The sequence below is a fragment of the Odocoileus virginianus genome, chromosome 31, assembly GCF_023699985.2.
Source record: "Odocoileus virginianus isolate 20LAN1187 ecotype Illinois chromosome 31, Ovbor_1.2, whole genome shotgun sequence".
NCBI classification, from domain to species: Eukaryota; Metazoa; Chordata; class Mammalia; order Artiodactyla; family Cervidae; genus Odocoileus; species Odocoileus virginianus.
In genome coordinates, this window is record NC_069704.1 from 24,490,047 (window position 1) to 24,502,772 (window position 12,726).

A 12,726-nucleotide genomic window follows, 5' to 3' on the forward strand; every position below is an offset into this window, starting at 1 on the left:
AAGTTTAATGAGCTTTATCTAAGGAAACTAATTAGAAGACAATCTAAAATTGTAAAATCATCTGAACAATTTAAATTACGCGAACAAATTTATCATTCTAATTCCAGTATACTTTTTTCTTCCGTTTCATTAAACATACTTCAATACAATTAAGAGTTTATTTTTTAGACAATTTTAGGTCTACTAAAAACCTAAGTAGAAAGTTCAGAGTTCCCATATACTCCCCTGAAGCCCCTCATTGTTTCCGCTATTATTAACATCTTTTATTAATGTGGTATATTTGTTACGACTAATGAGCCCATACTGACACAGTATTATTAACCAGTCCATAGTAACATTAGGGATATTCTATGGGTTTTGACAAACACATAATGTCATGTATCCGCCATTAATTACAGCATCACAGAAAACAAGTTCCCTGGCTACACATCCCTGATGCTTTACCTAGTCATCCCTGACCACCCTGCCCCCGCCCCATGTCTTTTCCAGAAGGTCACATAGTTGGGAGTCATATAGTATGGACTTTTAAGATTAAAATTCATTATTTAGCAATAAGTATCTAAGGTTCCTTCTTGTTTTTTCCTAGCAGAGTAGCTCATTTCCTTTCACTGCTGAGTAACAAAGACCCCACTGAAAGGATATATTAGTACCACAGCTTTTATCCATTCACCTACTGAAGGTCATCGTGCTTGTTTCCAAGCTTTATAAAACTTAGGAATAGCAGCTTTATAAAGTTGCTGTAATAAACACCACTGTGTAGCTTTTGTGTGGACACAGGTTTTCAACTCATTTGGGTAAATGCAAAATTGCACGATCACTAGGTCATGTGGTAAAATTATGTAAGAAATGGCTAAACTGTGAAATCCTGTTTTATGTGCATTTTTTAACGTCATATGATGTGGACCATATTTACTTATGCTTATCTGCCTTCTGTACACCTATTTTGGTGAGGTATCTCTTCAGACCTTATACCTTCTTTTTAAAAAAAAAAATTATATATTTATGTTACTTCACAACATTGTATTGGTTTTTGCCATACATTGACTTGAATCCGCCATGGGTATACTATTTCTACTATAAAAGCTATTTGAGTTTTAAAAGTTCTTTTTATATCTTGGATATAAGTCCTTTATCAGATATGTTTTGCAAATATATTTTTTCCAGTCTATGGCTTATCTTTCTATTCTCTTCACAGTGTCTTTTGCATAGTAAGTTAATCTTAATACACATGAATTTTTTTTCTTTCATGAATTACACTTTTGACGTTATATATAAAAAGCCATTGCCAAACTTGAGGTCACCTAGAATTTCTACTATGCTAACTTCAAGAAGTTTTATAGTTTTTCACTTTACATTTAAAAATAAGTCTATAGCTCATTTTCAGTTAATTTTTGTAAAAGGTATAAGGTCAATGTTTAGATTCTTTTTGTTTTTGGTAGTTGAATGTCCACATGCTTTTAGTACTATTGATTTTCAAGATGACTTTTCTTCATTGAATTGCCTTTGCTCTTTTGTCAAAGATCAGCTGCCTATATTTGTATGAATCTATTCCTGAGTTCCCTATTCTGTTTCATTAGCCTATCTGTCTTTATTTTTGCCAGAACCACACTTTCTTGATTGCTGCAGCTTTACTCTAAGTCTTAAAGATGAGTAGTGTCATTCCTCCAACCTTGTTCCTTACTAGTGTGGTAGCTAACCTATGTCTCTGCACTTCCCATACAAACTCTAGAACTGGTTTGCCAGTATTAAGAAAATAACTTTCTGGCATTTTTATTGGGATTGCACTACACATATGATCAAGTTGGGAAGAAGTGATATCTTAAAATATTGAGTCTTGCTATCCATGAATATGAGCTATCTATTTATTTAAATAGTGATTTCTTTCACCAGAGTTCCTTCTTTAGCTTGGATTATATTGATTTCTGAGTGCTGAACCAGCCTTGCATGTCTGGGGAAAAAATATTACTTGGTTGTACCACATAATTCTTTTTATAGATTGCTGAACTTATAGTTTGCTATTATTTTGTTGAGAATTTCTATATCTATATTAATGAGAGAGAGTGGTTTACAATTTTCCTTTCTTGTAATATCTTTAGTTTTGTTATGAGGGTAATATAGTCCTCAGGCTTCCCAGACGGCACTGGTGGTAAAGAACCCATCTGCCAACGCAGGAGACGTAAGAGATGCAGGTTTGATCCCTGGGTTCAGATTCCCTGGAGGAGGGCATGACAACCCACTCCAGGATTTGTGCATGGAGAATCCCATGGACAGAGGAGCCTGGCAGGCTACAGTCCACAGGGTTGCAAAGAGCCAGACACGACTCAAGTGCCAGTGCGCACACACGCACTGTCCTGATGGAATAAGTTAGGAAATGTTCCCCCTGCTTCTATTTTCTGGAAAAGACTGTAGATAATTGGTATAATTTCTTCATTAAATGTTTGGTAGAATTCACCAATGAAAAATATCTGGGCCTGGTGCTATTTCAGAAGCTTATTAATTATTGATTTAATCTGTATAAAAAACATAGGACTATATAGATTATCTGTTTTTCCTTGTATGAATTTTGGTATGTTTTGTCTTTCAAGGAATTGGTCTATTTCATCTTAAGTTATCAGATTTGTGGCCATACATAGTTCACAGTATTCTTTTATCCTTTCAATGTCAACAGGATCAGTAATAATAACCTTTCTTGCATTTCTAATAAGCTGATTTCAGAACTTTCTTTTCTAATATACACATTTAATGCTATAAACTTCTCTCCAAACATTATTTTTGATGTATTCTCACAAATTTTGATAAGCTATATTTTCATTTTGATTTAGCTCAAAATATTAATTATTAATAATTATTCTTAATTATTCTTGAAACTTTCTCTTCAACACTTGTCATTTAGAAGCACCCTGTTCAGTCTTATTAAAAAGATGAAATCTCACCATTAATAGGAAGGCTTCCATCTATCTTTCTGCTACTGAGTTTTAGTTTAATTCCCTTGCGGTCTGACAGACTAGTTTGTATGATTCCTGTGCCTTTACATTTGATAAGGTGTGGCCAAATATGCTTTTAAAATTTTTTTTCAGACTCTGAGGTTGTCCATTTGTAAGAGGTTTGTAATTTAGTTCACTTTTGGCATGCATTCATCAATGACAGGTGGCAATTTATATATACTGACCACAGTTAGCACTCTAGCTCTTGCTTCTAATTCATGACTCTGCCATGCTTAAATGGGAGCTAACACAGTTTCCAATTCTCAGAAAAGGTGGAACAAAACTCTTGTGCCACTTTACATGCCCTAAAACAAAATATTATCTTTCATTTAAAAAAGGATGGAAGAAAGGGAGGAAGGAAGATTTGTTCCTCTACAAAAAGCTCTATTAATTTGTGTATAAAAAAGAAAACTGTATGTAATTGAATTACTAAACTTTCAGTGGGTAGGAGAAAAGGTTCAGAACATCAGGAAAAGTCAATGAGTCTCAAACTCTGATGTTCCCTAGAGGCACATGGTCACAGCTGCCTTCCTCCCATCTCTCTGCTCTGGAGTCAGGGTTCAAACCACACCCAGAAAACAAGGGAGTCAGAGAGACATCTACAGAACAAATGCTACTAACAACTATTCCAAAGGTTTTCTAAATTATGTAGACAGGAGTCATCACTAAGTGAAACAGAATTAGTCACAAGAGTTGGTGATAGTTAAAGAGAAGACACAAACAATTTCAACCCATTTGTATGATTTTGTAATAGGCGTGATTTGAATCTGCTCATGATACATAATTTAGTTGACTTATACAGAAGGTAAGGGGTATCTGCATTGAATTAGAGATTTTATCACATACCTGAGCATAACATGCTTCTTCTATGGCTAATCCTGTTACTAAATCAACCTGATAATAAAAATATAATTCATTTTAGCAAGAATTACTTTTTAAAAATATGGTATATCAATATAAACTCAAATTTAACAACCTTATTCCAAAAGAACAGAACTCTTTGATGTAATACAGCAAATTAGAAGTATGATCAGCACGAGAAACTTAGTTTGCCCGGGTTCAAATTCTGACTGTACTATATGTGAGCTGTGTAACCTTGCTTACAGAGATCATTGAACCTCTTTTGCCTCAGAGAGGTGCATCTGAACAAGTAGCTAATTATAGTATCTACCAAATGGGGTTGTTGGAAGATCAAATGAGTTAATCTAGGTGAAGTCTTTATAAAGTACATAAAATATATCTGTATATTGCCTGGCAGCTCAGATAGCAAAGAATTTGCCTGCAATGAAGGAGACCCGGGTTCAATCCCTAGGTCAGAAATATCCCCTGGAGAAGGAAAGAATTTTTAAAACCCAATCAACTGCCTTAAAAAATTTTTAAACGTATTTACTGCTAACAAATCCAACCATGTTTTACTGCTATGAAGCCCAGGAAAATATAGCACTTCTGGGTCTGTAAGGAAGAAGTGTCTTTCTTCAAAATTCCTATAATTTACCCAAAATACAACTGCTATAATGCAAAGCCCAAAGTAAATGGGTGCCTGCATGGATCCCTTGGCCTGCTTACCTCTCCCCTGTCCTGGGGCCTCTGCTCCTTTGGACTACATCTCCAGAATAACCCCAGGGCTCCCTACAGGGTTTATATGTGTCTCACTGAAGAAAGCACATGGAGAAGTTAAAGATGGTCTCCATGCTTAGCAGGAGCTTTGCAACAGGAAGTTCTCCTTAGGAAAAAAAAATGGTTTTCTTTGGTAATATGATACTGGTGCTGAGAATACATAGAATACTCTCTTGTTTTGGTTTTCTATGAACTAATAGCCAATAAGTTTATTAACTCAATGGCAAAAATAATAAGCATGTCATACGCTGCAGGGTGTAAGTGAAATTACTGAATTCTGTGATTATGATATTGAATCAACTACAGCTATAAGCAGAATGAAATCACTGATGTAGCTAAAAAACACCTCAATAGCTTTCAGTAATCACAGCAGTAAATATTTTAGAATATTAAAAAATAGTGGTTCATTTAAATTAATCTCTACCACCTATTCCAACAAAAAGTTTAGGAAACTCACCTCCATTCCTTGATTAATTGCTAATTTTGCCACTCTCATTGCAACAGGTCCCTAAAATTCAAACAAAACACAATAACTATTATTTTTGCAAATCATGTTGTACATCTCAGTCAAATTCAGGAAGTCCCTTTAGCAGATCCACAGCACAGGAGCAACAACGGCTGCAAGATAACTGACGGGAAATTCATCTTAGGAGATCGGGTTTCCCTGATGGCTCAGGAAGTAAAGAATCACGTGCAATGCAGGAAACGCAGAGATGCAGTTTTAATCACTGGGCTGGGAACATCCTCCACAGGAAGGAACAGCAACCTACTCCAGTATTCTTGCCTGAAAGATCCCATGGCTATAGCCCAAACGGCCACAAAGAATCGGATACAACTGAGCGACTAAGCACGCATGCAAGGCTTTTAACTATTAATAAACCATAATTCTAACAAACTACTGCACCACCATATGACACAGGGCCCACGGCATGCTGCAGCACAGCATGCTAGATGCTCGGAGGTCGGCAGGTGGCATGTGTCCAATAGAGGGCTTTCCACTGTTCAGCGAATCTCCCTACAAGTTAAGTAGGAAAGAGAAAAGGAAGTAAGAGTGTTTGGCACAATTAACATACCCATCAGTGGTTTGACAGAAGCTTGGGCTGTATATTGTCACCCTGCTTATTTAATTTACATGCAGAGTACACCATGGGAAATGCCAGGTTGGATGAAGCACAAGCTGGAATCAAGATTGAGGGAAGAAATATCAATAACCTCTGATAATGCAGATGACATCACCCTTATGGCGAAAAGTGAAGAGAAACTAAAGAGACTCTTGATGAAAGTGAAGGAGGAGAAAGTGAAAGAGTGAAAGTTTAAGCTGGTTTAAACCTCAACATTCAGAAAACTAAGATCATGGCATGTGGTCCCATTCCTTCAAGGCAAATAGATGGGGAAACAATGCAAACAGTGACAGACTTAATTTTCTTGGGCTCCAAAATCACTGCAGATAGTGACTGTAGCCATGAAATTAAAAGACGCTTGCTCCTTGGAAGAAAAGCTATGACCAACCTAGACAGCAAATTAAAAAGCAAAGACATTACTTTGCCAACAAAGGTCCATCTAGTCAAAGCTATGGTTTTTCCAGTAGTCATGTATGGATGTGAGAGTTGGACTATAAAGAAAGCTGAGTGCAGAAGAATTGATGCTTTTGAAATGGTGTTTAAGAAGACTCTTGAGAGTCCCGTGGACTGCAAGGAGATCAAACCAGTCACGCTAAAGCAAATCAGTCCTGAATATTCATTGGAAGGACTGATGCTGAAGCTGAAGCTCCAATACTTTGGCCATCTGATGCAAAGAACTGACTTACTGGAAAAGACCCTGATGCTGGGAAAGACTGAAGGCAGGAGGAGAAGGGGACGATAGATGAGATGGTTGGATGGCATCACTGACTTGCCGGACATGAGTTTGAGTCAGCTCCAGGAGCTGGTGATGGACAGGGCAGTCTGGCATGCTGTAGTCCATGGGGTTGCAATGAGTCGGACATGACTAGAGATTGAACTGAACTGAACTGGGCTGGAGATGAGGCTGACGCTCTTGATTAACATGGGAATTCAGATAGCATCTGTTGGCTCACTTCGGCAGCACATACCCAGATAACATCTGTTTTAGGTAGTGGATCTGTATCATTCTTCCCTGGGCATCAATAATTAGTCACAATGATAATGTACTAGTAAAGACACGTCCTCCAGGCGGTACTCCCACATTACACAAAAGCTTCAAGTCCAAATGAGTCCTTTAGGATGTGTGAGGGTCAAAACTGAGAGTCCTCTGCAAGAAGGTTTTATCTTAGAAAACCACAATCCTCCAGATGGAATTTATCTGATCACATTTAAAATTCATGAAAATTGTTATGAGTGATGAATTCAATGGTATAGTTTAAAGCATCTTTTGAATTAAAATGCAAGAGGTTCTAAATAAGAGGCAGAATAAAGGACTCCAATAAGTGCATAAATGCATGATGGCATGAAAAATGCCATTTTTTTTTTTTTTTGGTTATCAGTTTTAACCTACCTAAATTTTCTTCCTAAATCATGTGCTGAAAAATTTTAAGACCCTGCAATTTTCTGAGACTTAGGCAAGTATCTTAGAATTCTTCCAAATGTAATTTGTATGTATTAGTTTTTTTTTAAGATCAACAATTCACTAAAAAACAAAATAAAACAAAACAAAACAGAGTACTCCTCTCAATGAGAATTTTATCCTTTCACTTTTATCACCAGCTGACCCAGACAAATGCTGGCCAGACTTCCACATGCACACAAGTCCCCAGGTCCCTTGTTAAAACGGTTACACTGATTCAGGGTCGGGGATGGGCCATGTTCCCAGGGGATGCCTGGACTGCTGGTCCACAGACCACACTTTGGGCAGCAAGGTTTAGGAAACTGGAGAGATAGGAAAATGAAAACACTACTAGATATAATGCTTATTCAATTAGCTTCTTTTTTAAAATATGAAACCAGTGCCTCTTCTATATATACAAACCATTTTTTTTCCTCAGAAAAACAGAAGTAGATACACACAAATACAGAAATCACGCAGAAATCCTAATTGTTTAGAAGTTTCCCAATTACTTAGAGACTAATAATTTAGTAACAAGATCTTTAAAAATAAAAATTATTCCACCTCAAATTCTGTTTTGTAACTTGTGCATATAGTTTCACAGTTACACATTTTCCGAAGTCATCTGACATCTCCCTTCAGCTGGGGGAAAAATAATGTTAGCAATTAATGTTCTCAGAGGGGTGTCCTTCAGATGAAAGGGACGATGAGGACAGCCTGGTTTACCACATGGCAGGGTGCAGCCGGATGTCAGTTTGGAGGTGGGGAGAAGGAGGCTCTAGGGTGGGGTGAGCTGCGGGCACAGAGAGAGAAAAAGAGAGAGAGAGTGCGCATGTGTGTGAGCAAGATCGCATACGAGAGAGCCAGTTCTCAGGAGTGATATGAAGAATGGAACCACAGAGGCAACAAGGGGCTAATGAGCCACCCGCCACCCTGGCGGAGATCTGTAACAGGGAGCTGACCACTCACATCCAAGGACCATGGGAGGCTGTGAATCTCAGAACTGGAATTACGCCCAAACCTTCCTTAAATACACTGCTTTACTTCAACTGAGACGTGTACTGGTCGTCAAGTTTTAAGCTACAGGAAGTCGCTAAATCTGTATGGAGCTAAACTATCACTTCTGATATGTGTACACTTTTAATCTCTAGATGTTTCCTTAATATTTTGAAGAAGCATTAATACCAAAGTTAAAAGGAGAGCTTTTCTTAATCTTAAAGTAGTGAAAGTCTTGTGTTAGCTCTCTATGGATTCAGAGTATAAGGCTGTGTGTTACCTCATCCAGGGAATGAACGTACATAAGGGCCCCACCCTGAAAGAGCTTACAGCTCTAACTTAATTGAGAAGGGCTGAAATAGCACCGACATCCAGGCAGTGTGGCTTTAGAAGCCAACTCAAATGAGAGGCCCCATCTGACAGCTCGCAGGGACAGGTGCGCCGCAGCAGACCTGGGCTCTGTCTGACAACAAAGAACTCCACGGATGCCTCCTGAAACTGGATACAGAGCCCCGAACAAATGTGGAGGGTGCGTGCACTTCTCTAGAGAGAGTTCCCAAAAGAACTCATGGCCTCAAAAGAGGTTACAAATACTGATTGAGTTAGAGAGGAAGTAATTTTGACTCCAGAAATGGTTAGGGGATTATAAAAGTTTACAATCCATTGGGAATAAACACAAATCACTAATTGTTTACTTAGCAAAAGTCCTTTAATCTATGATTTCTGAACAAAGGACTATTTGAAAAATACTTCTCAAACAGTGAGAGAACCAAGAAACCCTTAAAACAGGTTCCTTGACACTCTGTTTATTATTAATACTACTGCTCATGAGGATTAAGATCTGTGAGTAAACGCACAGTGATTCCCAGATTTGAAGTGTACTTCTGAAGTGGATGGTGCACAAAGGAGTTACAACAAGGCCGCCATCACCATGAAAACAAACACAATAAGATAAACAACTGGTGCTATTTAAGCAGGTTATCTCAAGTTAAGTGATCTCAATGAAAGCTCACTTGACATAATGGACTGTGGGCTCCTTATTTATTTGCGTTTCTGTTTGGGGACAATCCAGTGTAAAAGCCCATATGTACCATTCAGGGCAGGAGGACTAGCTGGAGAACAACTTAAGTTGCTGGGAATCTCTGTTGCATGTGATAAACACGCACGTAATATATTATCAATGTGCAGCTAGAGTAAGGGCCTTGAATTACCTTCAAATCTTAATTCTGAAGGCTCTTAATACTAATCTGGTATATGATTTCTAGTTTTACAGCTACCTGTATGCTTCTCTACTTGGAAAGCAAGAAAAGGACATTACAGGTAGGTAACACGATCGCTGGTTTTGTCAACTTGTTGTAAGGTTATAAAAAAGAGCAAAAAAAGAAACACAGTTAAAATACCTGAGGTAAAAACTCTCTTGCTAGGTCCAAGGCCTTTCTGTAGGCAGCGTCCCCCTCCTGGTTCTGTTCTAGAACATGGCTGATCAAGCCCACTGACTTGGCTTCTTGGCCATCGAGCACACGCGCAGAGAAGATGAGCTCTTTCGCCAGGGACATCCCAATGGCACGCGGCAGTCGCTGCGTTCCCCCTACAGTGTGGATGAGACAGAAAACGCGTGCGATGACTTGACAGCCTTTCGCTTTAACATCTCAATTTTTCATTTCTTCTACTGGAAAAACAAACCAGGACCAGAAGTTTTTATGTTAAAATTAAGTAACTGGAAAACTACTTCAAAACTTAATCTCATTTCTTCATTAGTTTATAAAATTATTAAAACTCTAAAAGCACTTAAGAATCTTGTATCACTATTCAGTGATTCTGACACTGCCCATCACTGGTAACACAGTTGGCAGGTTCCTGAATCCAATCCACATCATTACCGTGTCAGGAATCAAAAGATGCACAGTAGTGGAGGAGGGTGGGGGCAGTCTCCTTTCTCTTAGGTCATTCATAGGAGGAATGACAGGTCCATCAAACTTGGCATTTCTCCTTCAGTTCAGATAAAACATCAAATTCTCAGAAATCCAACTCGTGTGCTTTTAAAGACTTATTTATGGTAAATGAACTGTAAACTAATTTTAATTTAATGAAAATAAAAACAGATAATTGCTCATGAAAACAAGCTTTGTCCCACAGTTTTACTTTTTTAAGGCAAGTGATAATCATCCCCTGTTGCAGTATTCTATTAAATCCATCTCTCTGCTCACTCTAGTACCTTTAAGTGAGGAGACTGCGATTTCATTAAATAGAAAGCTAAACAAAAGCAGGTCATATTCTTATTGGTAGCTTTAATTTCTACCAACAGGAAGATGAAAACAGCTGCAAATCTTAAATCTTATCCCTAAGTCTTATCCTTGAAGTGGCAGCTGGGCTGACCAGGAGGCGGAGGGAAGGCTGACTGTGAAGGTTCAGGGGAGAAAAAGAAAACTGTTGGTCACACGTCTGAACGAGCTCACCGTGTGTTTCTTTGCCCGTGCAGTTTATTCTGCATTAGTTACCAACATTTATAAACTGAGTGGGTGATTTCATATAAAAATTAGTTTTAACCTGGAAGTTAACTGCAGCTGCATCTTTTAGATACAATGAACTCAAGCTGCCACAGCCTCCACCACTTCCTACGACTCCAATACTGTAGACTGAGAGGTTTTGATTTTCTTTAAGCGATTTTATTTTTTTTTTTCTTTAAGCGATTTTAAAAGGAAGGTAAAATCATTTCTTATCCACATCTCAATCAAAAGTTGGGGAGGGATGAGAAGTAAGTTTCAAGAAAACATATATCCCTTCAATAATTAAGTATATTCCTATGTGTTTAGTAAACGAAGCACATTGGTATTGGAAGCTTATGATGCTACTATTAAACAATTATGTTGAGAATTACGTTTGAAAATATAGGTGATTTATGGGGAAAAAAAGAAAGAAAAACAAACTTCAAAAGGATTGACATTTTCTGTAGGGATTGTTTCTGAACATAAATGAGTTAGGATTCCCTGGTGGCTTAGTTGGTAAAGAATCTGCCTGCAATGAGGGAGACCTGGATTTGATCATGGGTTGGGAAGATCCCCTGAAAGACGGCACAGCAACCCACTCCAGTATTCTTTCCTGGAGAATGAATCCCCATGGACAGAGGAGCCCGGTGGGCTACAATCTATGGGGTTGCAGAGAGTTGGATATGACTGAGCGACTAAGTACAGCATAGAGAGCACAGAGTACTGCTTCTATAAACTGCAGCTACTTATTGCTTATACTCCCCAAGCAGTTAAAGAGGGTAAGTTTAAAAGTATTTTATGCGACATGGCAAAAAATGGTGAAAAGTGAAGCACTGACAAATTTAAATCCAACTGTAAACAATCATGTTGCTCAGTGTAGTAAAGATAGGTCTGAGAACTTACAGAATAAACTTCATGGAAAAAGACAAGTTGTTTATGCTATTTCTAATGGCAGCTGATTAGAACAGAGAGATACAAGTAATACAACACAGATAGTTATATTTACTCATGGAACTGAGGAGGATTTTCAAGAGACTAAAGAACTTACAGCTATAGTATTCATAATAAGCACAACACTACAGAATGATTCTTTGCTGTGTTCTATGAAAAGTTTAATGTAGACTGGTCAAATTAACATGTGACCCTCAATGGTCATTGTTAGTGTGCACTTCTTATTCAACAATCAGTATTTTGCAAGTCCAAAAAGCTTAAGCCCATTCATCACATTATTTTGTAACAATTTAACAAAGGGACAGCATGAAACTAACCTCATGAAACAGCTGAATGGCACAAAACTCTAAACTTTGCTAGATGAAATGGATGCAGACTTAATTGTCTGCTGGAGGAAATGATGTGAGGGTGAGACACTTGGTGCTGAAGAGAGCTTTCTGTTCCGCTGAAAACAGTGCATCATAGGATCTAAGGAAAAACCACCAACTTGGCTCATCAACAACTAACACTGCATCCAAGACTTGGCTTTTTTGGGTTGACATCACAAGATATTTATGTTAGGAACGTCGTGTAAGTGTCGTGATACAGTATTTGTTCTTTTATGGCTGGCTTATTTCACTTAGCAAAATGTCTTCAAATTCACTCATACTGTAGCATGTGTTAGAATTTCATTCCTTTATAACACTGAATATGTTTTGTTTATTCATTCTGCTGAACATGATTTGTTTATTCATTCATTAGTTGAGGACTATCTGGCTTGCTTCCACCTTTTGGCTATTAGAAATAATATTGGTATGAATAGGTGTGTACAAATGTCTCTTCAAGACCCTGCTTTCAATTTGTTTGAGTAGATGTCCAGAAGTGGAAATGCTGGAAAATACAGTAAGTCTGTGTTTAATTTTTGATGAACAGCCATACTTTTTCATAACAACTTCACTATTTTCTATTCCCACCAACCTGGCAAAAGTGTTCCAATTTCTCCACATTTCGTACCAACACTTTGTTATTTTGCTTTTTGATGGCAGTCATCTTAATGGGTGTGAACTGACATCTCATTGTGCTTTTGATTTGCATTTCCCTAACAACTAGTGCAGAGAAGGCAATGACACCCCACTCCAGTGCTCTTGCCTAGA

At 37.9% G+C, this 12,726-nt stretch overlaps 1 protein-coding gene across 5 annotated transcripts in view; it reads right to left on the reverse strand.

Moving 5' to 3' along the window:
* The window catches only part of AUH (AU RNA binding methylglutaconyl-CoA hydratase), a 204,339-nt gene that overhangs the window by 18,724 nt on the left and 172,889 nt on the right, over window positions 1-12,726 (reverse strand). For all 5 annotated transcript variants that reach the window (XR_011484963.1, XM_070459414.1, XM_070459413.1 and 2 more), the window contains 3 exons: window positions 9,557-9,744; window positions 5,059-5,109; window positions 3,831-3,878 (listed from right to left, as the gene is read on the reverse strand). Coding sequence is in view for 4 of the 5 variants with exons in the window: in XM_070459414.1 (XP_070315515.1) it covers window positions 3,831-3,878; window positions 5,059-5,109; window positions 9,557-9,744 (287 nt within the window). In the remaining variant the exon portion in view is untranslated. The remainder of the gene's footprint in view (window positions 1-3,830; window positions 3,879-5,058; window positions 5,110-9,556; window positions 9,745-12,726) is intronic.